Source organism: Ochotona princeps, chromosome 2, assembly GCF_030435755.1.
Source record: "Ochotona princeps isolate mOchPri1 chromosome 2, mOchPri1.hap1, whole genome shotgun sequence".
NCBI lineage: Eukaryota > Metazoa > Chordata > Mammalia > Lagomorpha > Ochotonidae > Ochotona > Ochotona princeps.
In genome coordinates this window covers 1,340,178-1,367,466 of record NC_080833.1, presented here as the reverse complement: position 1 = coordinate 1,367,466, position 27,289 = coordinate 1,340,178, and the positions used below count along the sequence as shown (strand labels likewise).

The window sequence follows — 27,289 nt, the reverse complement described above, 5'->3', positions numbered from 1 at the left end:
CCATGTGCTTCTCCATGTGTGCAGCTCCCTCCCACCCTGTGCCATGGTACCCTGCTCAGGCCCGGATCGCCCACCCTACTGGTGCCATCAGGAGCTGCTCCTGGGCCTCAGAGGCTGCTGGGAACCTGGGGAGGGGAGGGGTGGTGGTCCCTGCAAAACCTCCCTTTCTCCCCTTGTACGTTTCAGACAGAGGAGACCGGTCAGCAGGACCCATGGGTGCCTGGGGTCCTGGTGCCCGCAGCGGGGCCTGGCACCGTTCCGGACCTCTCCAAGGCCCACCCAGCTCACTGGACCACAGACACAGGCTGACCTAGGGGCTGACCTGCCTGGCCACAGTGATGGCAGAGATGTGGCTCACGTGCTGGGACAGGCTGGGAGCAGCGAGGGCTTGGCTCCAGAGCGGCAGGTGCGCAGAACACAGCAGGCACAGAGGGATGTAGTGGGCAGAGCCGGGGAACACGCAGTGTCCATCCCAGAGCCCACTTGGGGGACTCTGCGCTCTGAACTCACGTAGCTCCATCTGTGGCCAGTGCCAGTGGCAGCTCGGGGCCCTGGCTCCCAGCCAGGGAAGCCTGGAGGAGGCTGAGGCAGGGCGGCAAGGCCGGCAGGCGCCTCCCCAGTGGGCTCAGAGTGATGGCAGCCCCTGCTCAGTCATTAACCGGCAGGGCATTATCGGAGTAGGATCTGCAAGCGGAGGCAGGAGAGGGGACGCCTTATCGCGGGTCCCAGGGGCTGCAGACAGACCTGGCTAATCATCAACCGCTCTTGCCACTCTGCCTCGGAGGCCCGTGCCCTTCCCCCGACCCCCGGGGCCAGCACTGCAGCCCTGCCACTGCTGCAGCCGCAGCGACGGGAAAGAAGGCGCAGGCAGGCCCGGGCACTGGCACAGCAGACAATGTGCCTGTGAGCCGGCGGGCTGGCTGCTGTGGGCCCGCTGCCCTGGCCCTCTGAGAGCTGCCCGCTCTAGCCCGCAGTGTGAGGTGCCGCTGTTCAGTGCTCCGACGCGCCCCAGATGGAGACGTCAGCCCGTCCAACTGCAGCAAATTACCAATTTTTCTTTTGTTAATTGGAAATAAAAATGTTTTCCGAGGGAGCCGCTTGCTGGCATGCGGTTTTCGGTTTCCGTACGCCAGGAGGCTGCGTTGGAAATGTGTCTCTGGGCACCACTCGCTCTGGGACGGCCCTCGCTGGGCACGGCCCCCACCCCTCCCCTCTATCCCAAGAACCCCCTCCTCTGCTGGGCATTTGTGGAAAACTGTGGGCAAGAGGCCGGTGGCAGGACAGCCCCTGGGCAAGGTGTGGACAGCGGGGCAGCTCTTGCCTCCCTGCCCCCAGCCCAGAGCAGTGGCTCCCATGTGGCCAGCGGACAGCACACACCACAGTGGGGAGGTCGGCCTGGCCTGGCCTCCCCTCTGCTCCGAAGGTGGAAGAGACCTTGGAACCAGGGACAGGGGTAGGCATCTGCCAGTGTGGCGAGTGTCGCCTCCTGCCAATTGCAACAGAGAGGGTCAGAGAGCAGCCAAGGGCATCCTTGCCAGAGGGATGGGCAGGGCTGGGCAGCAATGTGGAAACCTGTAGGCCAAGATCCCCATTCCTGCCTGCCTGTGTGTGGTGTGTACAAGCATGGTGTGTGCAAAGGTGTGTGTACATGCACGGGTGTGTGCAAGCATGTGTGCGTGTCTGGATGTCTGTGTGCAAGTATGTGACCTTGTGTGCCCATGCCTGCATGGGCACCTGGGCGGGCGGAGGGAGGAAACGCTGACTGCCAGGTGCCAGGCCCCACCTCACTGTCCATGTCACAATCATGGGTGCCCGCCGGGTACCAGGCCCCGCCTCCAGCAGTCCACGCCACAGCTGCAGGTGTCCGCTGGGTGCCAGGTCCCGCAAAGATGTGAGGCCTTGGGAAAAGAGTCTTACTCAGCCAACTGCCACAATGGCATTTTGTTGAGGCTGGAGCGGGGGTGGAAGCGGCAAGGGCGCCCCAGGGCCTGCAGTGTGGGACAAGGATGACTTATGGCTCCTGTGTCCTGGCTGCGTGTGGGGACAGACCCCATGCAGGGGACAGAGGAGCTAGACCCGGTGGGGAGGGAAGGATGGTGGCCACATGGCTGAGGGACCCTAGCACCTTGCAGTAGGAGAGGCCTAGGGTGGAGGGCAGACCTGCAGGGAGCGTGAGCACCAGGCGGAGGCCTCAGGGTGAGTGGCTGGGGCTCCCCCAGGCCCTCTGCCCACACTCGGGTCCATGTCCTCTCCAAGCGACCCCTGCGGAGGGAGGAGCTCTCCTGGCGGATTCCAGCCCGGCCCCAGCCTGGGCGGCCATAAATCCAGCAGGAGGCTCCCCTGGGATCCCCACTCCCATTCCACACCAAATAAGTCGGCTTGAGCCAGGGCACACAGCCCAGAACCCTGCATGGAGGCATCTCCTGCCCACCCCACACGTAAATCCTGCACGGGTGAGCCGACCAGCCCGGGCCAGCCCATGCGTGCACATAGCCGCCAACCCACGGAGCCTGCTGCAGGGTTTCTCCCGGGGCCTCTCTCGGTGGGCTGGGAGGTATAGGAGTGTGCACAGTGACGATGGTGGTGGCAGCCCTGGCGCCTGCCCACGCAGCAGGGCAGCAGGGACACGGATGCCAGTCATAGCGGAGGAGCTTGTGAGGTTGTGGTTGCCACTTCCCAGCGAGGGCCAGCCCAGCTGGCCTGTGCTGGCCCTCGGCCTTGACCCACAGCCCCATGGGCTGCAGGCGGCCTCTGCCCTCCAGCGGCAGATGCACAGCTATGGCCTAAGGTCCTGGGCTCCCCTCCAGCAGCTCAGGGACACCTATCGTAGCCGGCCCAGCAGGCCATGCCCGCCCATCCGCTGCCCTCCTCTCCCGGGCCCCCAGGGCACCCAGTGTCATGGGTGACATGAGAACCGCCCGGGGCGTTTTGCACCCTGGACATGCCGGGGCTGTGCGGTGTGCTGGGGCCCGGGCAGCTTCAGCGTCAGCACAAACGTCGCCCCCACTTCTCCCTGGGACTCTCGGGAGCGTTTTTCCCATGGAAAGAGAGGGTGGCCTTTGTGAGGGGGCATGGCCAGCCCAAGTTACAGTCAAGATTAATCCCCAACAAGGCACAGAAGACAAGCACAAAGAGAATCATACACTCGGGTGCTCAATGGATGTTTTCATAAATGTATGAATAATTTAAATTATCATTGCCGAGTATTTATTCGAGTGTTTCAGGGGAAAATGCCTCTTCTCTTTCTCCCTCGGCCCCTTTCAGCCTGTGTCGTCTCTTTTATGTGCTGCCTGGGCCGTTTCTTGCCATCTGAATCGGCCCCGGGGACAATGGGATGCAAGACGCTGAGGGCCCGGCAAAGAATGGCGCCCTTGTTGCCGACGCCCGGCCCTGACATTGATTAACGAGGGTGCAGACACGGGCAGAATCTGTGAGCGCCAAGGGGGGACTGTGAGCCCGAGGGCACTGGGGCGGGCCGCAGGGCTGCCAGGGAGAAGGGCACGGCGGCCCCCACGCCCAGTGGGAAAGGGCAGAGGGGAGACCACAGCTCCGAAGCTGCCGGAGGGCTTGGGAACCCCTCGGAGGACAGGGTGCCCCGACTGGTGCCTACTGGCCCAGCAGGCACCTGCTGGAAATGGGAACGTGGAGCTACTGCCCACCTGCTGGCAGAATTGGCCACGGGGGCGGACCCACAGGTGTCCTCCTGAGGGCTCTGCCTTCCTGGGCCCTGATGGGGGCAACACCTCTGCGTGCCAGTCCACAGAGGTTCGGTTCTCTCCATCCTACCTGGTGCTGGCCACGCCCTGTGGTCTGGGTGTGGTCAGCCTAGAGGCCCCGGACAGCATTCAGCTGCTGGGCTGCTAGCAAGCGATCGGCCAGATGAGGTCTGTGAGGGGAGGAGGCCGGCACCAACCAGGGACCAGAGCTGGCACACAACCCTCACCAGAGGCAGAACCCATGGGGCCACAGCATCCCCAGGCTCAAGGCGACAGACGGCTGACAGATGCCCCATCTCACTTGTGACACTCACCAACATTCCAGCACTGAGAAGGAATATTCTGGAGTGTCCTTTCAGCCTTGATGGGACAGGATGGTGTCTGGGAACAGTGCAGTGACCTTGGCCCCGGCTGGCTGCCACACAAGCTGCCTGCGTCGTCTCAGGCCACACAGCCCAGGGGCTGTCCCCGTGGACGAGCTGACCCTCCACAAGGTCAGCGTTGCTCCCAGCCACCCTCTGTAGGCCTCTCTCACTTGAGACAGAAAATGTGAGGCATAGGGTCGGGCACCGAGAGGGGAGGTGACCCCTCAGCAGAGGCAGCACCCAAACAGACAGGCTCAGATTTCTAGGGGGCGTCAAAGCTCTCCCTGCCTGCGGCCGTAGTCAAGGCATGTCCCCAGCGCAACAGCACCCAAGAGGAAGAGAAGGAGGACCACTCCTGAGGGGGACACACTCCCAAGGGGGACACACTCCCGAGGGGGACACACTCCCAAGGGCTGGGGGGACACACTCCCGAGGGCTGGGGGGACACACTCCCGAGGGCTGGGGGGACACACTCCTGAGGGGGACACATTCCCGAGGTGGACACAGTCCGAGGGGGACACATTCCCAAGGGCTGGGGGGGGACACACTCCCGAGGGCTGGGGGGCGTGGCAGCTCCGGGCTGTGGGCCTGTGTCTGGCAGCGGCTTGCCCGGTTACTGTCTGGACTGGTGGCCACACCCGGGGCCCCACGAGCTTCCGAGTTAATGTAGCGAACACAACGGTGTTGATTGGGGTCGGCAGGTCCCTCCAACCTGGCCCCCAGAGGCCTTGCTCCATAGCCTGGCCTGAGTGACCTTGGGTGGGCAGAGCCCGCTTCCGGGCCAGAACGCCCCCCAAGGCAGCGCCACGAGGGGTCCAAGGGGTACCCCTCAAGGAACCAGCCTGCGTGCACCTGTGACTCTGGTGGTCAGTTTAAGTGCTGCTGAGCCCCATAGATATCACCAGGCCCCGCAGTAGTGGCCACATGCACACGCGGATGGTCAAGGTCATGGCCCCTAAGCCAGGGACAGCTGGGGCCCTCACCCTGCCTGGCAAAGCAGCGTGAACAAAGCACACACAGGGCCTCATTTCAGGTGCAGGATCCAGTGGGGAGGGAGGGGCAGACTGATTCCCACCCCGTTGCTGCACGGGTGTGCTGGCTACCCTGGCCCTGCTAAGCCATGTGTGCAAATCAGGGCCGTGAGCCACGGAACTCTGTGTGCGGCCACCCGTGGCAGGCAAGCAAGGGGAACCTTCTGTCTCTGCCCTGTTGCCAGGACGGGGTGTGGCCAAGCACCCCCTTCCCACCAGCCCCCTGCAGCTTTGGGGCCTGGGAAACACAACGAGACTTGATAATGATGGGACATCAGGGAGAACAGAGAGCTGGGAGCAGAGCCTCGCGTGGGCAGCAGGTGCGGGCAGAGCCGAGAGGCCTGGGTGCAGAGTCGACGCACGCCGCAGGAGGGGAGCAGGTGCACTGCTCTGAGGCAGGCGTCCAGGCGGACCTCAGAGACGGAGCTGCAGCGAACTCCGGGGTGCCCACCCAGTCCCCCTCTCTGGCCAGGCCTGAGGCTCCCCACTTGGGCCACCCCTGCCCCCACCTCCCGCTTGGGCTGGCGGCCAGGGGGCATCAAGATCCCCTGACGGGCTCGGCGGCGTAGCCTAGCGGCTAAAGTCCTCACCTTGAACGCCCCGGGATCCCATATGGGCGTCGGTTCTAATCCCGGCAGCTCCACTTCCCATCCAGCTCCCTGCTTGTGGCCTGGGAAAGCAGTCGAGGACGGCCCAATGCATTGGGACCCTGCACCCGCGTGGGAGACCCGGAAGAGGTTCCTGGTTCCTGGCATCGGATTGGCGCGCATCGGCCCGTTGCAGCTCACTTGGGGAGTGAATCATCGGACGGAAGATCTTCCTCTCTGTCTCTCCTCCTCTCTCTGTATATCTGACTTTGTAATAAAAATAAATCTTTAAAAAAAAAAAAAGATCCCCTGACAAGACAGCCCCTGAGGGTCACTGGAGTGCCCCGCGCCAGCAGGGACAAGTGAGGGGCTTAAGTCGTCCCAGGCCACATGAAAGGGACATGGGAGGACAAACAAAGCTGCCGCTGGCCGCGGGCGGACACGGAACGCCAGAGGAGGCGCACGCAGCCCTGCCACAGCCCCGATGGGTTTTCAGTGACTGGAGTGCAAATTAGCGGGGTCCAGGAGCCTTGCTGCTGTCAGTTCTCGGCTGGCGGACACTCTGAGGCAGCGGGCGGATTAATCAGACTAAAGAGGCCGCCATTCCCAGAGCCTTCCGCTCTGCTGCTGGCTGTGCGTCCTTGCTGCCCTCGGCCAGCGCGCCAGACCAGGGCGCATGCGCACATGTGAGCGCCCACACGCGTGTGCAGGCATGCACCCTCCGCTTGCTGTTTGGGGCAGATTGGCAGTTCTCAGATGTTCCCTCTGAGATGTCACCAGGACCGGCAGGGCAGGGGCGTCCAAGCCCTGAGCAGGAGCCAAAACAAGCCTGTCCTGCCGCCGGGGGCTCACCAGACCCCCCAAGGCCACCGGAGGCTCCGTGGCTGCTCAAAGCTGTTAACTGAGCCCTCGAGAGATGCCTACTGGGTGCTGGCCAGACCTCCTACCTGCCAGCCGCAGAATGGAGCAAATGGCCACCACACACAGCGACCAGGATGCCCCCTGTTCCTGGAGGAACTGGCCTGTGTCCAGGAAGTGAACAAGGAATGAGCTGGGAAAGCAGCTTCTCACTCCACAGCTCAGTAGGCCCCAGGACACATCCCCTCCCCCAAAGCAACAGGTGGCACTGAGGTGTTGATGGAGATGCCAGGACATTCCAGAACATTCCCTAGGCACCTGCCAGCTCTGCTTTCCTGCTTCCTGCCTGGTCTTTTGGGAACGCATGGGTGACCATAACCTTCACAAACCTCCCCAAGAGGCAGGAGCTCTGGCCGGCTCTGGTCTGTCTCAGGTGAACTCGGAGGCAGGCGTGGAGGTCAGAGCCTGACTTGCAGTCCCAGGTACCAAGAGTGAGCCGTGATCTGCTGCCCAGGCCTGTGACATCCTAGCCGCCCTTCCTTCCACCCCTGCTGAGCCGGACCCAGGCTCCCCCCGGCTTTTGCCAGGAACCTCTGGAGACCTGGGACTCCTCCCCTGGCCTGGGCGAGGACAGCATGGGTCCTTCTCACCTACATTCTCCCCCTCGACACCCTGGAGAGTCTGTGGGAGGTGCAACCTGGCACCTCATGGGACATTCACCCCAGTTCCCGCCAAGAGGCTGGGTCCCTCTCCCTCTGTCTGCCTTGGGGCAGGGCACTGGGGCGCATAGCCAGGGGTCTGAGAGCTCCCTGAGAGTCTGAGAGGAAGTAGTTTGGGGGAGCAGACAGGGCCAACTGCGCGTTCAGCCCCCAGGGGTCCCCATCAGCTCAGGTGGGCACTCCCGCGGGGCTGGGTACCCAGAAAGATAAGGAGCCGAACCTGCTCCAGTCAGAACTAGAGCGGAGATCGCCACCGGGGGGCCTGCCTCAGGGGTGCTCCCTGCCTCCTGGTGAGGGGTAAGGCAGCCGGTGGGGGGCCATGCATGGCCAGTGTCTCGGGCAGGTGCAGGGCCGAAGGGTCACACACAGCTCCAGGGACAGCGACAAATGGCCACCACACACAGGCAGCAGAACAGGGGCCCAGGGATGTCTCCCCACCGTCTTCTGCAGGCAGGGTCTGCTGCCACACCCCCCAGGGCCCTGGCCAGGACAGGACCTCTGTTCCCTGCAGGCCACCTTGGCGACAGGCTGACATGCTGATCTGGATCATAAAGACAGGGGCAGACCACCCTTAAACCCGGCAGAAGGGGCCACAGGACCGGTCCTCGAGTGACCGAGGTGGCTGAGGGTGTTCACGGCCAGGTGACAGGTGTCACACAGGAGGGCAGAGGGGCCTCTGGTGGTAGCCATCTTTGACCAAGCACTGGGTGTCCACATCTGACCACACCCTTGGGTCTCTGCTCCTCTCGCCTCCTCCCAGAGCAAGCCCAAACGGATGACCTCCGTGCTCCTGGGAGGAGCTGCCCTCACCTTTGTCCAGTGTCCAGGAGCACGGGCCACCCTCACCCCCTTCATGCCCAGTTCATCCTGGTTTCGCCTCACACAGCCTCATAGGTGCATGCTCTGGGTTCTAGGCCCCCAGCAGTGTCTGCAAGACCCTGGGGGCCCAGATCAGCCTGTTGGACACATTCTGCCCTCCCCCACATGGGGCTGCCAAGTCCTCACTGTCCGTAGCAGCCATAGCTCTGCCAGGGCTGGGGTCTCAGAACCCCTGGAGGTGCGACAGGATGATGAGGGGCCTCTGGGTTGCCCAGGGGAGCCTCCTCCTGCCCCCATCTCATCCCTCTGCAGGCACAGCCAGGAGGTGGGCGCTGGTCAACTCAAGGGTCCAGAGACCACGCAGCAGCTCCCACGATGGCCATGGCTCAGCCCATGTGGTCACTGTGGGCGAGGGGTCGTGGCCCGGGGTAGCCCTACGGCCTTGGGTGGGGACCCCAGCTAGGAATGCCAGAAGGGATGGAGGAGGGTGTGGTGGTGGCCGTGAGCCGAGCCGACCGTCCTGCCCGCACACGCCTGTCAGCGAGGCCAGCCCCTTCACCCGCGGGAGCCAGGCCCCGACCCTCACCCAGGCCTACCAATCAGACCCCACCTCACTCTTCACCCTGATCTGCTCTTAGAAAACCGATTAAGAAAATCTCATCTGGAAAATGAATTAATGGATGAATTCAACAAATCGTTGTGGAGCCCAGGCCTGGTGGAGCCCTTGTTTTGGGCGTCCTTGTGCTCTGCCCTCCCCGCCGTCTTGCGGGGTGGGGGTCGTGTGGGGTTTGGTCGCCTGAGTGGGTGTCCTCGGCAGGTATCAGCATGCCAGGGCAATGGCACTCTTCGGGAACCTCCCGCAGCTGCCTCCAGGAGCCCCCGGGGACCCGGGGGACCGACCAGCTCAGGGGCCCCAGGCTGTTCTCACTGCCTGTCCCCGGGCCTTAGGTGGCACAGCCTCCTCCAGGGGCAGCCCCGCCCCCAGGCAAACAAAAGTGGGTCCCCCCTTGCCCGGGAAGGAGCTGGGCCCTTTCAGGGCCATGAATGGAGCCTCATTAGGCCCGGGCCTTCACTTCCCCTTCCCCTGTTTTCCTCATTCAGGGCGCTTCTGACTCTGGCTAATTCGCTAACAATCCCTGGGGGCCTTCCCAGCTCCCGTTTGGGGCACATTGTCCCCAAGCTGAGCCCCCCCCACGGGGTCTCCCTCTCAATTAGCCGACTGCTGGGCCCCTGTCCCCCTCCCCTCCTTTCCTGCCTGCCCGCCCACTTTTTTTTAACCATTTCCTCTTAGAATTAGACTCCCAGGGGTCTTCTAGGGCGAGCATCCCACAGCTGCAGGTCCGCGAGCGAGGGGCAGGGGCGGGGGGTGCCAGCGTGGCACCTGCCCACAGCCGGCACTCTGTCCTTCCGTCCCACAGCACGCACCAGCCTCAAGGGAGACACGGAGTGATATGTGCACACACACACAGGGAGAAGCTCTGGCGACCTCGTGGTGCTGTGTCTGCAGGTCGCACAGCACCGCGTTCCTCGCCAACCCCAAGGTCTGGGACACATCCTCCCACAAGGTTTGGGATGCGTCCTGCATGGAGGCCAGTAGGAAACCCTGACACAGCTGTGGCTGTCCCACGGCCGGAGCCACAGCCCACTCCAGACCGCACGGTGCTTCTCCAGGAGCCTTCCCACCTGCGGGGTCTTCCCCAGGACCCCAGCCCTGCCCCTTCCGGTGCTCGGCAGGCAGCACCTGCTGACCTGGCTCGGGGCTCCCCACGGCCAGGTAGCTCAGCAGAGGCGGCAGCTTCTGGACAGGGACAAGGGGTAGCCAACGGAGAAACCATCCATGATGCTCTGGGGGCCATCCAGGAAGATGCCAGCGCCTCCCGTCTGCACCCCTAGAACCCCAGTTCCAGGCAGAGCTGTCTACCCCCTCCACAGCACAGGGCCTCACTCTGTGACACGCACGATGCCGCAGCCCTGCTCGTAGGACCAAAGTCCTAGGACCGTCGTGTGTCACAGCTGGTCAAGTCTCCACCTGCAGGCATCCCACATGGGCTCCAGTTCAAGCCCTGGCTGCTCCACTTCTTGTCCAGCTCCCTGCTAATGGTCTGGGAAAGCAGCAGAGGATGGGCCGAGTGCTGCGACCCCTGCACTCACATGGCAGACCCGGAAGACGCTCCTGGCTGCTGGCTTTGACCTTGGTCCAGCTCTGGCCATGGTGCCCATTTGGGGAATGAACCAGTAGACAGATCTCTCTACCTCTGCCCCTCTCTCGGTCCTACCGCCTTTCACAGAGTTAGGCAAAGCCATCTTTCAAACGAACGGAAAGGGCCAGACGCACCCACGTGGCCCTTACCTGCTGACTGCCAAAGGAGCTGCAGACACGGAGCAGGCAACGGGCGGCCATGGGGTGACTTTAGGGGTGTTTGCTGCTGCTTTCCCAGGTTGCCAGGGGGCAAGGGCCTTCCAACCCAGGCCTCTCAGTGGGGCACAGTGTCGGGGGCTTGGCCTCCCCAGCGTCTCCCAGCACCCAAATTCTCTGGAGCACCAGGACTCGAACAGACCTTGGGGTTCCAAGCTGATGACTGAGCCTCCACTGGCATCATCAGGCCAGGTGAGAACCTCTGAGGTCACACGTGGGAAGGGACAGCGCTTCTGTTGTCTGCACAGTCCACCCCTCACAGTCCCCGGGTCCTGGGAAGGATGCAGGGCTCAGGGTGCCGCCTCCCACCAGTCACAGCCCGGGCCACTGCTGCTGTGCCCTGAGTGGGGCTGGGACCTGTGCCCACACCCGCGGGCAGCACCTGCTAAGGCAAGAGTCCCTGTGCCTTCAAGGACAGAAGTTAGGAGGCTTGGAAACCCTCTCCGCCCTGAGCCTGGCTGGGTGGCTGGAGGCCCCGCACCCTCAGGAGGGCCTGCGGGGGAGCCCAGGGGTCCTACACTGGGAGCCCAGGGGTACCTCAAATGACTTCTGGATCTTTAGAAAGTCCCCTTGGGCCTAAGGAGAGCCCCTGTTGGAAGGAAGGAAGGAAGCCCAGGGTGCTTGCGCGTGAGTGGCCCCTGCTGGTGTGTAGGCTCCACCCACGGGGTGCCCTGCTAGGCTGAGCCCCTGAGCCCTGCTCCCACGGGGCGCCCTGCTAGGCTGAGCCACTGAGCCCTGCTCCGTGCTGGGATCCCTGAATCCCCTGAGGAGACGCAGGGTCCCACCCTAGCCTGGTGGGAGGTCTGGGTCCCTCGGGTACGGCTGTTTCACTGAAGTCCCAGGAGAGCTCTGACCCGAGGGAGGGTCTGCAGTGTCCCCTGAGAAGCAGCAGGGTGGGGGACAGGGGTCCACGGGATGCAGGCAGGTGGCGTTTCCTGCCCCATGGCTGTGGAGCCTGGGGCCGAGCCCAGCGAGCACCCCTGGCTTAGGAGCCTGTGTGACCTCCCCTCCTTCTCTCACATCAGGCAGATACCTGAAGTGGGCGCCAGTCCCCCTCCCGGGGCCGAGGGCGGAGGTCCCAGGGACAGAGGCAGTGGCGGCTGAGCCACCTAATCCTGGCTGGCCAGGCCCTCTGCTGGGCAGCGGGGCCGGGCGCGGGCTGTTAAATTAGACTGCAGGGAAACAAGGCGGCCCCTGGTGTAAAAGGTCCTTCCCACTTTGTTCCGGACGAGGGTTTATCTTGGCGGCTGCGGCGACAGACAATGCCTGGGGCCTAACTGGCAGAAATCTCAGCCCGGCTCACGAAATTGCTGTACTGATAAAGGCCGAATGGACTTCAGACAGATCTAAATGGGAAAGGAGTGGACGCAGGTATTTCTGGACATGATTGAGCAGGGCCAGCACAATGGGACGCACAATTAAACCAGGCATTAGCCCAGGAGGAAGGGCCTTGGCCCTGGGGCCAGACAAAGGGTGGGTCCCGCCGCCCTGCGAGGGGCTGGTAATCCCTGCCCTGGCCTGTGCAGCTGGGACGCGGGGGCTCCGGTACCTTCCGCCGACAGCACCCGGGGACAGGGTCGCAGCCAATCCGTTCCTGCGCAGAGGCTCAGCCCACCCCCAGCCCCCACCTCCTCCCAGGCAGCCCCTGCCCAGACCGCGGAACCAGTCACACACCTCACAAAGCCAGCCACGGCACTGGCTGCTGGGAATGCCCCCCAACTTGGGCACACAGCTCAGGCAGACCCCCACCCCACTCCACAGAGACACAGGAGCACAGCGGCAGAGGACAGCAGCTACAGGTGGCCAGTTGCCAGCGCAGCCCTGGGGGAGGGGTGCCCTGGCCGAGGTTGAGGTGTCTGGGACACGCTGAGAGCACTCCTGCCCCGGGGGACAGCCGGGCACAGGAATTCCCACCCCAGAAGCTGATAAGCGGGCGAGGCCTGGCCGGGCACGTCTGTCCCGTGACCCAGTGAGACCTTTTATGGCCTGGAACGCCTGCCCGGGGCTCTCATGGACTGGTGGGGAGGGAGGCCCTCAAGGGGCCAGAGGAGGCCTTGCCCGGGTCCCTGGGGAGTGTCTTGGCTGGTGGCAGCCCCACCTGCAGAAGCAGTGGCCACCCTTGCTGGACTCGCCGCAGGGGCCCCGTGAGCAGTGACCACACATACCTTCCAGCCTTCCCTCCCCTGGTACCATCAGCAGCCAAGGACCAGCAGTCACAGGGCCGCCCCAGAGCCCACCTAGGCCGAGGGAGGGGTGTGGCTGTCCCTGCTGACAGCCCTGTCGGGAACAGACCTGGGGACCAGCCTGGTACGAGCCCTGTGCCCTGTGTCCCTGGACTGCCTCCCTCTCTGGGGTCGGGCTCCCAGCTGCTTGGAGGAGGGGAGGAGACGCTGGCACTCCAGCAGCTCCCAGGAATGCCCAGAGCCCCTCCCGACCCACGCCACGCCCTGCATGGGCCACCCTAGGGCCTTCTGTCAGGCAGCTGCAGGATACCTTCGGCTGAGGCCTCCCACCTGCTCAGCAGCCCATCCCAACCCACCAGCCTGAGGTCAGGGAATCTGGCTGCATCCTCCCAACAGTAACTCCCCTGCACTTGGATACAGGCAGAAACCAGGACCCAGTCTGAAGTCCAAGCCAGCAGGAGGAGCTGCAGCCCGGAATCCAGCTTTTGAAAGTGCCCTGGAGGGTTCTTGCCCGTTTGTGGGGGTTCCCAAGGTCAAGGTGGAGCCGTGAGAAGCCCTCCAGAGCTGGGGCTCCCAGTGGCTCCTCCCTGGCCAGCCAAGACCCCCGACCTCTGGCTGGCAGGCTCAGCAAGGGCCCCTATGTGGGGAACGTCCACTCCCAGGAGGTTGCCGCAGCCATGGGGAATGTGACGCTGGGCCCTGGTGTCAGCCAGCCTCATACTGCGTGCAACAGGGCCGGGGCAATGGGCTTGCATTTCCCCAGCGAGCCCAGCAGGTCCTGGGCTCTCACCTGGAGCTCTTCCTGACCAGTGCAGGGACCGTGGCACCCCCCTCTGCATCCCAGCAGCCATGGCGCCTTGCAACACAGGGATGGCGGTGGTGCCATGGCAGGGTGGCGCTGGCCGAGCCCTGGGTGGCTCAGAGGCTGTGCCTGCCCGGGGTAGGTGTGTTCCTATGTCCCAGCACCCCATCACAGATGCCCCTGCCTTAACCCTCAGCCCCACCTGCCTGCTCCACTCCCATCTCTGGGGCCCAGGCAGGGTGGGCTTGGCTGTCACTGGACTGTGTGTGACAGTGTGAGAGCGGAGGGCCAAATACCATTTAAGAAGCTGGTATTCGTGGATGTCTCTCGAATATGAAAAGAAAATATTTATTTCCTTTTTCGCTTGTGAATCAGAGTTGCTCTATTTAAAGAAAGTACCCTCCACTGCCTCGCGGCCCAGTTATTTCCCCTTAAGGAAGTGAAGGAGAGCCGTCGGAGGCATTCTTAGTCATTCTGTCTCCTTTTTTCTAAAATTCCTTATATACCCCTGCTCAGAGCCCGGCCGAAGACAGTGCGGCTCTCACGGCATTCCTGGGCTGAGAAGGCCCGGACCTGATGTCACGGTGCCCGGCCGCCTGGGGCTGCTTCCTGCACTGCCCAGGGCGGCCGGCGGGTCCCTGCGCCTCCCCAGGGCCCAGGGCCGAGCCCCGCTCGCCTGCACTCCGGCAGGGTGTGGTCTCTGCTCCAGACGGGTTCCCGTGGGACCTGACAGGGGCGGGACACACAGACAGGTCCCAGGCACCCTGCAAGGTTTCTCAGGGTGAACAAAGTCCCGGGGGCCAGACACACAGGGGCAGCCCACTGCAGGTCAGGGAGCCGTCCCAGACTGAAGCCGCAGTGTCCCACCTTGGATAATAATACTCTTTGCCCTCAGGAAGCCGGGAGCGCAGCCCCGGCCACCTCCCCCAGCTGCAGCCCAGCACTGGCACCCAGGACACTGTGGCTCTGCCCCACTGCTGGGCCCAGAAAGGACGCGGGGTGGGATGGTGTCAGAGCCAGGCGTGGGGGTGCAAGGTGCCCCAAGTGCCAGCACTGTGCTCAGGGTGCAATAAGTGACTGGCCCAGCTGGAGGGTGTGCGGGGTTGAGTGTGTGATGCGAGCCCATCATGGACATGCATGACAGCGTGTATATATGTGTGACAGCCCATGTGTGCAAGCACGTGTGTGAGCCCAAACCTGAGCATGTTCAGGAGCCAGTGTGTGTGCACCTGGGTGTGTTTGTGCGTGTGTGTGCAAGATGGAGTGTGGATGCTAACACACTCCTGGAATCGCTCCAGGACCCGGTCCTGCAACAAGGCGTCTCCCACCACCCAGCCCAACTTGTGCCTCGGGTGGGGGAACCCTCTCTCCTCGACCACTCGCTGCAAGTTCAGACCCTCCCGGTGTGTCTGCAGGCAGGTTCCTGCCACCTCCTGGGCAGGTAGGGGTGGCCCTGGGTGAGGTCAGCGTGCAGTCACACGAGACCCACGGCCCCCAGGCCTGGCGATGCAGGTAGGTCTCGCGCAGTGTCACCACTCGTATGGGCTGTGGGCTGAGGGTGGCCGCAGCTACTGGCTCTGCCACGGTGATCCCCAGGGACCTCAGAACTCCACCTGGGGGGAGGGGCGGCCCTGCGTGAGTCACATTGAGGCTGTGTTGGCCTGGCTGTGTGGCCAGGGACACGAGGCAGGGCTGGGTCGGCTCCTGGCCTGGCGCCTGCCCCGACCCCCCAGCACTGCCGTGAGGAGTGCGATGGGCCACTTCCAGCCCCAGGTGAGCAGGGCTGCTGTGTGAACATGCGTATGCCTGCCCTGCGGGGCTCCGGCAGGCCTGGCTCCCGGGCTTTCCTGTCCTTCACCTGGATTCAGGCAGGACTTGCGCGAGAGGCCTCCCGCAGCCGCACACTGCACAGACTGAGCCACCCGCCGGACGCGGGAGACAGATGACCAGCCCTGAGGGCCGCAGCCCTCCCCACCACTGGCACGCTCGGCGAGCACGTGGGTGCAGACAGCCACACATGTCAGCACCTGCGGGTGCCAAGTCCCTCACAGGGGGTGCTGAGATCCATGTGTGGGAGAGTGGGGGGACAGAACTGAGACACGAGATAAGGCCGCCCCAAAGCTGCTGGTGGCCAGGCTGTCGGTGTGTGTCCCTGTCCTTCCTGTCTGGGGGTCTCAGGCCCAGCTGGCCCACCCCACCCCCTGCCTGGGCTGCTCTCCACCCTGGGCCCCATGCTGGTGCTCATCTGGCTGTCACGCCCGAGTCTGGAACCCAGCCCACGGCCCCCACGCTGGCTCCTGGCTCTGTGGCCCTCCCACCACACCGGCCAAGAAGAGCTGACACACTCGTGGCCCTGCCTCCTTCTCAGGCCACTGTCAGGGAGGACACACCCTGAATGCATGCAGGGGTTCCCAGGATCTGAGCTTGGGGCAGCAGTGGGGGCTGGGGCGGCCGTTCCTCCCAGGCAGCTCCCCCGGCTGCACTGACCCAAGCAGGCTGTGCTTTCTCTTCATGTGGTGAAGAGCATTTCTCAGACCCGGGGCAGGGCTGTGCTACCACAGGTAGCGGGTGGGAGGCGCCCTGGCTGACTTGGCTGGTGTGGTGGGAAGGCAAGAGCGACTGAGCACAGCTCCTGGGGAACGGAGGCAGGGCGCGGGGAGGGAGAGGAATGGGGCACATGGCCAGCCAGGGGCCTCCAGCAACGCTGGAGTCACCGAGGGTCCTCACACGTCGCTCCCCGGGGCCACATGTTGGGAGTGGACACCAGAGGCTCCTGGGTCCAGTCCCACAAGCCCAGGACGCCACCAGCACCTTGCCCCTGTGCCCCTGGCCTCTGTGCCCACTCCCATCTATTCCCAGGGACTCCCCCCTACCCCCGGAGAAGATCCCCTTCTGGGCCCAAACCTCCCTACATCTCATCACAAAGAGAAATGAGATGGAACATTCCAGCACTTCTCAGCTGCATGGTCCTGGTAACAGGAGAACTATTGTGCCCATGGCATCCCCAGTGCATGGGAGTACATCTGGTCTCTCTGAACACATTGTGCCTACGGGCGTTCCTGTGCCACCCCCGGCAGAGGTGCCACGCTCCCCGCACTAGGAGCAGGCTCTGGGGCACAGCTGGACCACATGTTGGCCTGCTCATACCCAGAGGAAACCAATCCCCCAGGGGCCCCTGTGGATTCCACGGCTGGTCAGTTCCTCCCAGGTGTGCCAAGACTGTGTCCACCCACTGTGTCCACACACTGCCACCATGAGAGTCCACAGACATACATGTGACACAGGGGACAGGCCGCTGTGTACCCGGGGCCCACACTGGTCAAGTCCCAAACTGACCCAGCTCCCCTGCTGGTCAGAAAGAAACCCGTGGGGGTCTGAACGGGTGCCCGCAGCAGGCCAGCCCCTCCCAGGTAGCCCCCCTCCTGGCTCCAGGGCCCATCTGTCATGTGCAGCAGCCCAGGCGGGGTACTTGTCGGCTGTGCCCACCTCTAGCACCAGGGAAGGCAGGACACACATGATGAGCAGGTGTGGGCTCAGGACCAACGTAATCCCCAAGGGCCACAGTCAGGAGTCTGCCATTACCACTCCCAGGCCCCCAGCGGGTCTGGGACCCCGAAAGAAGCCCCCTCCAGTGGAATCCTTTCTTTTCAGCCTAGCAGGGGTTTGAGTGGACTCCCCAGATCCTCTGTTGGCTCCTGCCCCAGGGGGCAGTGGCTGACAGCAGATCCCACTGTGGTGCCCCCACCAGCACAAGGGCACGTCGGGCAGAGCCAGAACCGCCCAAGGAGGCAGAGCAGCCGATAGCGCCAGGTGCGTCTGGGCCGCTGTTTGAGGATGTGGGACAGAGGGAGGACGTAGCCTGGCCCTGGAACAAGAGGTCGTGAGGCCATGACTGCAGGACAGAGTCGGCACACACGGAGGGGAGACCAGCAGACAGAGTCAACAGGCGCGGCACTGCCAGGCCTGGCACGGAGGGAGCCGTGCAGATACGGGCCGTTTCTTCAGAGGAAAGAGGGAAGCAAACAGGAACCTACAGCCCAGCTGCCGAGGACAAGGTCGCTCCAAGGTTGCTCCCTCCTAAGGCTCCTTCCCTGCCGATGCCGGCCTCTGAATGCCACCTGCTACCGGACAGTGCTAACTTTGTCAAGCCCACACATGAGCCTGCCAGCTCCTGTCCCACGCCCCTCTGCTGGAGCTGGGGCACTCCTGGGCTGAGGGCGCTTGCCAGCCACAAAGGGCTTCCACTTTTCCACCCCCTGCCTGCTCTGCCTGTGGCCACTCATTCCTGAAGGTGACCTGACCCAAGGTCCCAGCCACACACATACACTGCACCTGCCACCGGCAGCCAGCAGGCTGTCCCTTTACAGAGTCCGGCTGCCCCGACCCTCTGCCACCTGGCCCACCTACCATCCCACCCGGAGTTGTAGGCTTTCTGGGTACCAGGGGCAGGGGTAGAGCTGGCACCCAGAGCCCCCTCCTGTCCACGACAAGGAGCTGTGTGAGACTGTGAGTACCACCAGGTACCGCTGTCCACTGCCTGTGCCAGGGCCTGGGAACCCAGCCCTCTGTCCTCAGCAAGGGCTGTGGCAGCCCTGCCCTGGCCAACACCATCACATGAACACAGCCTGGAGGTTTCTGGGGCTGCGGGGGGGTACAGGTGCACAGTGGCATGTTCTGGGGTCTCCAGGCCCGACACGAAGCCAGGTCCAGTGTGGGAACCACACACCTGAGAGCTGGGAGAGGCAGCAGGGCCAGAGGCCCAGCCCACGAGGGTCTGGGCTTTCAAGGGGCCCCTAGTCCCCATAAGATTCCACCAGAGCCCCAGAGGCCTCCTTCCTGACTCCGTGGAGTCTGAGCTGTGCTGCCAGCCAGGACACAGAGCGAGGCCCTCCTGGCAGGACAAGCCCTGTCCCCTCCAGCCTCAGGGACTGCGGGAGATGGCACAGCTGGTAGGTGCTCGCCCTGACCGCAGTGAGGTTGCTGCGGTGACAGGCGCAAAGCACCAGGGTGTTTTACATCACAGGTTCCCAAGAAGACACACACACTTCCTGGAAGACAGCGTCCCGGCTGAGTCGCGCCCTGCGAGCCGCAGAGTCTAACAAGCCTGGGAAACGTGACATTCCAGTACTCCCTGGCCAGGCCTTCTGCCTTGGGCAGTGGCTGCTGGACCCGCTTTATAAATAGCCTGGACACAAGAGAAATGGCCGCGATCCACCCCGCTCCGCCGCGCCGCTCACCTCCCAGCCGAAGCCCGTCTCCTTGAGTGCCGCCCGGGGTGCTGCCGCGTAGGGCCCGAACCTCTCACCGGCTTCCATCCTCTTCCTGGCCCAGATGCCCAGGCCGGCACCCGGGATGGAGGACTCTCGGAGTTCGAAGTCGGGGGGCACCGGGATGTCGTCGGGGATGTAGACGGGGGCCTCGTAGGGCGAGCCCTCTTTGGGAGTGAAGTCCTCGCTCGTGGGGAAGGGTGACGGCGGCCCCATGGGGATGGGTGACATGATGCTGTCTTCTGTCTGGTCCTCGGCGCTCTGGCCGGCCAGCAGGTCCGGGTCAGGCTCGTACATATTATTTACAACGTCGCCGTCGCCTGAGAGAGAGAAGGCAGCATTAGCCTGGGCGACGCACCTTGACGGCAGGATGCTTGGGGATCCCGGGATAGGGGCACTGGAGGCCCAGCAGGTGCCCAGCCAAGCCATCCCTCTCCCTCCACTCTACCAGCTAGGGCCTCCTGAGACTGGGCTTCTGGCAGGCACCATCAGTGAGTGGCACTTACTCCGGTGGCCCTGCAGGAGCACCAGGAAGGGCTGCCCACACCATCCACACTGGGAGGCCGGTGGTAAAGCCTGCTGGCCCGCCGGACAGGCTCCTGGGCAGTGTAGGAGGACACAGAAGCTGGGCAAGTGGGCATCTCGCCCAGAGCTGCTGTCCCAACACGTGGGCTGCTGGGCCCAGGGGAAGGTCCCTGGAAGTTCCCCACGGCCTCGAGGCCCGCCGAGGTCAAGCGCATGGGCCTCACGGGAAGGGGATGGAGCAAAGGCCAAAGGATGGCCAGCATGTCCAGCTGGGACGGGCCTGATGGTCCCAGCTGCTCTGCTCCCGAGGTGGACTGGAGTGCAGGGCGGGACTGAGGGAGCTGGGCAGGGATAGGCAAGCAGCTAGAGAGCGACTCCAGCACCTGCCCTGAGCACAGGGGTGCAGGGGAGAGCAGGCGTGCAGCCCTGCTACCCCCGGCAGGGTCGCAAGGCAGAGATGGAGCTGGGTCGGCAAAGTCTGTCGCCTTCTGGGCTGGTGGACCTCCCAGCAGGCACAGGACGGATGCTCAGGCCCTACCTGTGGCTGATTGGCAACGACGTCGGCCACGGGTCCCAGACCCTAACCTCATGCCTGTTTGCGCGTCCGGGCCCCGTGGCCGAGGACACAGCAGCGCTGGTCACCCATCTGTGCCGTGTGGGGACGCCACAAACACACCGTGGTGTCCATTAGCAATGCGCGAAAAGCCAGCCCAATTCAGGGAGACTCAGGCTGATGAAACAGGCCGAGGACAGCACAGGGTGCAGGCGCTGGGGGGACGTGTCAGGCGGGTGTCTAACTGCTCACTGTGAACACTGGGGCCATCCCTCTGGGAACTTGATCGGGGGTGACAGCCGGCAGAGCGTGACCCCAGAGGCATGCCCCCTGCCCCCCCGACGGCAAGAGAGGAAGCAGAGTGTTGAGGAGACAGGTCGCTGAAGCCAAGGGCAAGGACCTCAGGGTCCTCAGGCTGCGGGCAGGCCACGCCAAAGAACCCAAGTTTGGGGGCAGGGCAGGACCGTGAAGAGAGGCGCTCCTTGAATTCACTGACATACAAACGTCGGGGCCGGCTAAATGCTGCTTCCCAATGGGCTCCAGGGGTCTTTACAGATCCGCACACAGAATAACTGCACCCCAAGAACGGCCCCAGGGACCCGCAGTGGAGGTGGCCAGGGTCAGAGCTGTGGCCACTCCCGACTCCGAGTGGACTCGGTGCCTGCTGCGCCACACTCCAAGACCCATGCCTCACCGTCCCTCCACCAGCCAGGGCATGGAGCTCTTGGGAAAAAAAATTTTTTTTCATGTTCTAATTCTACTTCCCCAAACCCTTCACGGCTGGAGGAAAATCCGGGGCAGGTTAATTTACTGGTTGAGCACACAGTGCAGAGAGAAGGGAGGTGTTTCCTGTTGATTAGAGGCGCGCTGTGCACCGGGACCGGGCTGCCCAGCCTGAGGCCTTGCGGTCGCTGGGGTTAAATGCTCGCCCATAGCCTCCGGGAAAAACCGACTCCATTTTGTGGTCCCAGACGCTGGGGTCTCCTCTCCAGGGTGGGTGAAGGGTCGCTTAATTAAGTGTGCCCAAGATTGTTCTGAGAAAATGAGGGCCAGGGGCCAGCCCCCAGGCCCCAGAGAAAACAGTAAGCTACTGAGGCCGTGCCTGGGATGGGGTACCAAAAGCAGACAGCTTCATCTCCCCCAGGGTTCTGGGGGACCAGGAGTGCCAACCACCACCATCAGTTGCCCCAGCCAGGACAGTCTGAGCCAGGCCCCTGCCCAGGGCTCACACCCAGTCCCAGCATGTCTGACCAAGTCCCTGACCCCGCACCCTGCCTAGCTGCAGGGAGCCCCCGACGGCAGGTACTGCAGGCCAGCAGCCAGGCCCTGGGGTTTTTGGCTCGGGTTTTGTGGGGTTCTGGTGCTGGGCTGTGTGACTGAGGCAGTTACTGCTATGTCAGACCCAGAAACAATGTAGGAAGCACACGGCCAGCCAAGTGTGGCCGGAGGGAGAGCTGAGCCCCACTGAGCCATGGCTGGGGAGTGGGGGACAGCCGGGTGTGGCACTGGTTGGTTATTGCAGAAGAGTTCATTTGGGAGGGGTCTAAGAAGGAGAGCTAGCTGCTCCCCAGGGCTGGGCCAGCACGGGGGGAGCCTTCTCCTGCCCTGGTGCTGTCCCCCTCTCCATGTGCCCAAACGTCCCCACTGCAGTCAGAGGGTGGATGAGGAAGGTGCCTTTCCCCACTGGTCCTGGGGCCCCCAGGAATGCAAGAATGGGGGTGTGTGACTGTAAACTTGCCAGCAGAGGGGTGCTGGGGACCCTGGAAATATGCCCTATTAGTGGCAACCTTGGCCAGGTCACAAGGAAGGAAGGAGACGCTCTCGGGGTGTGGGGGGGCTGGTCCCAACATGCGCCTCAGCTGGCACCTGCCTCCCACCCTGCCACATGCGCCTCCGCCGGCACCTGCCTCCCACCCCACCACATGCGCCTCCGCCGGCACCTGCCTCCCACCCTGCCACATGCGCCTCCGCCGGCACCTGCCTCCCACCCCCGCCCCCAGAGCAGTTTCATACTCCAGAAATGCTGGGAAGAGAGTGAGGGAGACAGGAAAACCAGGGCGGGGCACCATCCATGGCTAGGGACACTTGATTAGATGGCCAGCAGGTGACGGGCGGGCAGGTAGTACACACGGTGTGGACCACTGGACAAGGGTTTCTTTGCTTCTGGAGTTTTCCATGGAAGACTCTGGGCAGACATGAATGTGGACGGAGGGGCCTAGAAGTCGTGCCCAGCTCAGGCACTCCTCGTCTCTCATCCAGAAAGAAGGAGGAACGAGACTGGTCGAAAGCAGAGTAGAGTCTTACCAGCATCCCCTGTGGGCGTTGGTTGGGGTTCCTGCAGCTCAGTTCTCATCAGCTCCCTGCTAATTCACCAGGGAAAGCAGTGGAGTGTGGCTCAAGTCCTCAGGTCCCCCATAGGAGAGCCAGGAGAAGCTCCTGGCTTCCGACCGGTCCAGCTCCAGAAGTTGCAGCCATGTGGGGAGTGAGCCAGCAGGTGCAGGATCTTTGTCCCGCTCTCTGACTGCCTTTCCAGTGAAGGGCAGGGTAGCAGGCAGAGCTGCCAGGCACAGCCCGGCCAGCCCTGGGGAGCAGGAGCCCCACACAGACCTCGGGGCTTTCAGAGTTTAGGTCACCGCAGGCACAGTGTTACAAGGAGAGCCCCAGGTGGGGATCCCCAGGCACAGTAGCTTTAGCTTCTTTGTGGCTGGGGTGGGCCGTGCAGCTGCCTGCGCCGTGGCTCCCCATCCTACTGGGCCCTGCACTCAGCCACAAGGAGCTTCTACACCACCAGAGGCGACGGCGCCTGCTCTCCCGGGCCTGGCTCCAAGCGCCTTGCCCAGCAAAGGGCCTGTGCCCTGGCCACAGCCGGGCTGGCTCACAGGATGGCCTCCCAAAGCCACCTTCCTTCCCTAAAGGCATCTTTACTGGGTGAGGCGTAGCTAGGAACTGACCCCACTGGCAGAGGCCAGTCCCATTTCCAGTGAGACCCAGGCCTGACCAAGGCCCTGGCACAGAGGCGGCAGACACAGGTCGCGTGCTTGCGGAGTGCCTACTGCTTGGCTGGTCGGCGCTGGTTACGGTTTGAAACCCCCGTCCGACCCCTCAGACCACGGGTCTGTCCTAGAAGAGCAGAGCCAAGGCTGCAAGACCTCAGGAAGCCTCAGGCTTAATACCCAGAGCCATACTGGGCACACACTCTGCCCCTACTCACAAACACGGCTGCTAGGGTGTAGCAGGCAGACAATGTCGCGGCCGCAGCTGGGGGAGGGTGCACCCATCCCGGGTGCCTGGCCGCCTGCCTCTCAGCACCGGGACATCCAGTCACGACTCCAGAGTGCACCAGGCCCGATTCTCCCGGCTCACTGCCGGCTGGGCCCAGGCACAGTGTAGTGGCATGTCCAGAGCTGCTGCCTCAACTCTGCCAAAGGCACCGAGGTACTGCACCACCTGGTACATTGAGGACTTGAAGCTCGGAGAATGAGTGGTTTTCCCAGGTTCACACTGGAGCGTGCACCTGGTCATCCTGTGCAGTCTCCCAGATCCGTGACACCAGTGTCCTCTCTGCAGCCCGTGTGCTGGCCGCTAATAAGGCCCTTGCACATGTCCAGCATACAGTGGACACATGGATGTGGGAGTAGATGGGTGGGTGGGTAGGTGGGTGGATGGATGGATGGGTGGGTGGGTGGGTGGATGGATAGGTGGGTGGATGGATGGATAGATGGGTGGGTGGGTATGGGGGTGGGTGGATGGATGGATGGATGGGTGGGTGGGTATGGGGGTGGGTGGATGGATGGATGGATGGGTGGGTGGATGAGTGGATGGATGGGCGGGTGGGTATGGGGGTGGGTGGATGGATAGGTGGGTGGGTGGATGAGTGGATGGATAGGTGGGTGGATGGATGGATGGATGGGTGGGTGGGTGGGTGGATGAGTGGATGGATAGGTGGGTGGATGGATGGATGGATGGGTGGGTGGGTATGGGGGTGGGTGGGTATGGGGGTGGGTGGGTGGATGAGTGGATGGATGGGTGGGTGGATGAATGTAGGGGTAGATGGGGTGGGCAGAGAGCAATGATTCCCTGGGAAGGTGCTGGGCAAGACCTTCACACACTTGTGACTCCTGCAGCCCATCACCCAGTGTCTCCACCAGCTTCCCCTGCCACCCCGGCCAATGTTGAAAGGGCCCTGAGACGGAGGCTTGGCTTCTCTCTGGCTCCTCCAAGGCTGGCCCTCTGCTGCCCTCTGCCCACCCCTGTTGATGGGAGCTCACGGAGTCACACTACAAGTGGGCCCCAATTCCCTAAGTGCCTGTGAGTTCACGCTGGCTGTGACTGCTGCACAGAGAAGGTCCTGGCGGAAGGGGGAGAAAGTGTGGGGCCTGTGGGCACTGGCCCAGCACACCAGGAGTGCCACCTGCCTACATGCACCCCTGCACCCTGAATCCCTTTACTAACGGGGTCCACCTACTCCTCCACATGCTAAACCCCGTTACTGAGGGACCCGCCTGCTCCTCCACACCCTGAATTCTGTTTACTGAGGGAGGGGGTCTGGGCTAGGCTGCCTGCTCCGCCACGCCTGCCCTGCAGGCCTGGAGACCAGCACAGAGTGTCCGGCACCCCGGGAGCCAGCCAGGCTCATTGCCATTGCCCTTGCTGAGCCCCGAGCCTGGGGTAGGAGTGGCTACCAGAGCACAGCTAACAGCGCCTAGAGAAGGCGCCCCCGCAGGCACACAAAACGCTAATGGCAGGCAGTCCCTGGGGACGCCCATCCCACAGGGCAGGGGGCTGGGCCTACAGAGGCCGTGCAGCCCCAGGGCGGGTCCACGACCCCATGAGGAAGAGGAGGAGGGCCTTTCTACCTGGACACTCTGATCCTGATGAACCTCAGCCTCAGTCCCCGGGGACCCCTGGTGGCTGTTGCGGGGCAGGGTTGAGCATACCCCAAGGGTGCACCTGCAGAACTGAGTTTAGGCCTAGAACCCCACTTCTCCGGCCAGGACCTTATGCACGTGTGCAGAGGTCATCTGGTCAACAGAGTCCCAGTGTGGAGCCTGCCTGGTGTGGCGGGTGTGCTGGAAGTAGTGGACCCAGACACACTCAAGATGGAGGGGCTCTGGGCTCCCCAGCCCTGCCCAAGTGTGGTAGACATCTGGACTCATGGGACACTCAACCTCCCGGGTCTCAGCCCCTTCCCACCCTCAGAGGCAGGGGACACAGTCTGGTCACCATAGCCCCAGGAAATGACCCAAAACAAGGAGGGAGGGTCCCAAGTGAGCCAGTGTCGCCGGCATCTCCCCGCCCAGCTGGCTGATGCCTGCTGGGTCCACGGCACCCACTGAGATGGGTCAGGAGCCAGCCCTCTTCACAGACTAGGAGACACACAAGAGGACCCAGTCCCTGGGGGTCCCTTTGCTGAGTGTGGGGTGAACCAGGGAAACCCCCCATTCGCTTCAGGGGCTCCCAGGATGAAGGCAGTACCAGGGCCAACCCCTCCAGGGCCAACCCCCCACCACTGGGTACTCAGGAAGACATGGGTGGGTCTGGGGTCTCTTGGCCCCGCTCAGAGCTGCAGCTTCAGTCCAAGGCCACATTATCCCACAAAGCCCGGGGGAGCATGGCTCGGCCGGCAAGCCGGGCGGCTTGCGTTCCGCCTCCCCCCCCACCGCCTCCATGGCCCGGGGCAGGCGTGGAATGGCTCGCGATGCCACTGTAATTTTTATCAAGGCTTGTTCCTGGTAAAAAGCCTCTTTGTTTCGGAGAGATGTGATTTGGCCTTTCCGCTCCCTCTCCGGCTCCCTGGTTAATGCACCACTTCCCCGAGGCCCGGGGGCAGTGCCGGAGCCCACGCAGGGGGCTCCGCTCCTGCTGTCATTACTCTCGGCTGGAGTTGAGCAGGGTCTGGGCGGGGGCGCCCCCTCAAACCCGGACCAGGGCTGGGACAGCCTCGCATGTCACCCCCAAAGCCTCGGAAGGCAGGAGGGCAGGGCACGCCATGCGGGAGGTGCCGACCTCACCCCAGCACGCAGGCATGGCGGCGACGTGCAGTATGGCCGTGCCCAGGGACTCCCCATGCAGGGGACCCCACAGGCTCTGCCCTCCATCCCTGCGGCTGAAGGCCACACCCGGTCCAGGTGGATACTGGTTTGCCCACTACCCCACAGGTGCTGGGATCCTGGGGGATGCCTCTGGCCACCCCGTAGGTACGTGTCTACCCAGCAAAGGCAAGCGTTCTCCTAGCTGTCTCCACGGACACGACGCAAACAGGGCTGAGCCGCTGATGCCTTGGATTTGCCACCTCCTCTGCCAAACAGGAGCAGAGCTGGCTGGAAGTCAAAGCCACCACATCCCTGCCCAGCACCATGCCATGCCCCAAACGCCAGCCAGGGCCCAGGGCAAACAGGGCACTGTCGGCTGCGGGCGTTCACAGGCTGCACTTGCTACTCCTGGGGTGAGAGACCCCACACTCCCTTGTGAGGGCACGGGGCCTTGAAGGACCGCCAGGAAGCCTGGGTTTGCATCAGGAGGCACTGGCTGGTGGCGGACAAGAACACCAGCTGTGCCATGCAGGGCAAGGCTCTGGCTCAGTGTCCAGCCAGGCTCACAGGTGTCTCTGTGTCCCAGATCCTTCCGGATGGCGACAAGCTGACCAGACCCCACGGCACCTGGGCTCCAGGCTCACACAGGGTGGGTGACTGGGGCAGGGCTGGCACCTGGGCCCGGGCAGCAGTGGAAAGGAGAGGCCTGCCTGGCAGTGGCAGTCACCTGCCCTAACTCTGGGCACCAGATGGTCATTGGTGGCTCTGGCCTTGGGCAACGTGACATGGAGCCAGGGGCTACACAGTGAGCACGCGCTTTTCCACCACCAAAGTATAGACGCGGCCATCAGCAGCACTGGATGGGCCTATGGCTGCCTGTGCAGCGGCGCCAGCACACATAGCCGCCCCCCGAAGCACACACAGGCATGGCACCTGCCCTTCTCCGGGGCTTCCCGGAGGTGGCAAACAAGCTGGCCCTGCTGGGAGAACCCCCACCCCGAGTCGGAGCATTCGTCGCCCCAGGGCCGGCCACCGAGCAGCACCAGGGGCTGCAGGAGAAGGTGTTTGGGGCTGCGTTGCCAGTGCTGTGTCTGGGAACAGCAGGGGCTGAGCCCTTTGGAGGACAGGACACTGAGGGAGGCCAGATGCCATCCAGATGGGTGATGGGAGGAGGGGATGTTGCAGGGCCAAGAGGTCAGCCCGGGGGCGTCCCCGTCCTCCTCAGGGCCACAGGTGAGTGACCGTCCTGGCAGCTGGCTGCCTGTGTCATATACCAGGTAAGGCGCTTTACCCGGCCAGGCTGGCCCCATTTAGCAGGCCAGCCGCAAGAGAAAAAAAAAAGAGGAAAGAAAAAAAATTCATTAATTTTTATTAACAGGGAGAGCCATTTGTTCCCTGTGACAATATTTGACTTGT

At 63.4% G+C, this 27,289-nt stretch overlaps 1 protein-coding gene across 3 annotated transcripts in view; it reads right to left on the bottom strand.

The window, feature by feature from the left end:
* The window catches only part of PRDM16 (PR/SET domain 16), a 199,469-nt gene that overhangs the window by 112,127 nt on the left and 60,053 nt on the right, over window positions 1-27,289 (bottom strand). For all 3 annotated transcript variants that reach the window (XM_058674429.1, XM_058674432.1, XM_058674435.1), the window contains exon 2: window positions 18,734-19,083. In XM_058674429.1, coding sequence (XP_058530412.1) covers window positions 18,734-19,083 — 350 coding nt within the window. The remainder of the gene's footprint in view (window positions 1-18,733; window positions 19,084-27,289) is intronic.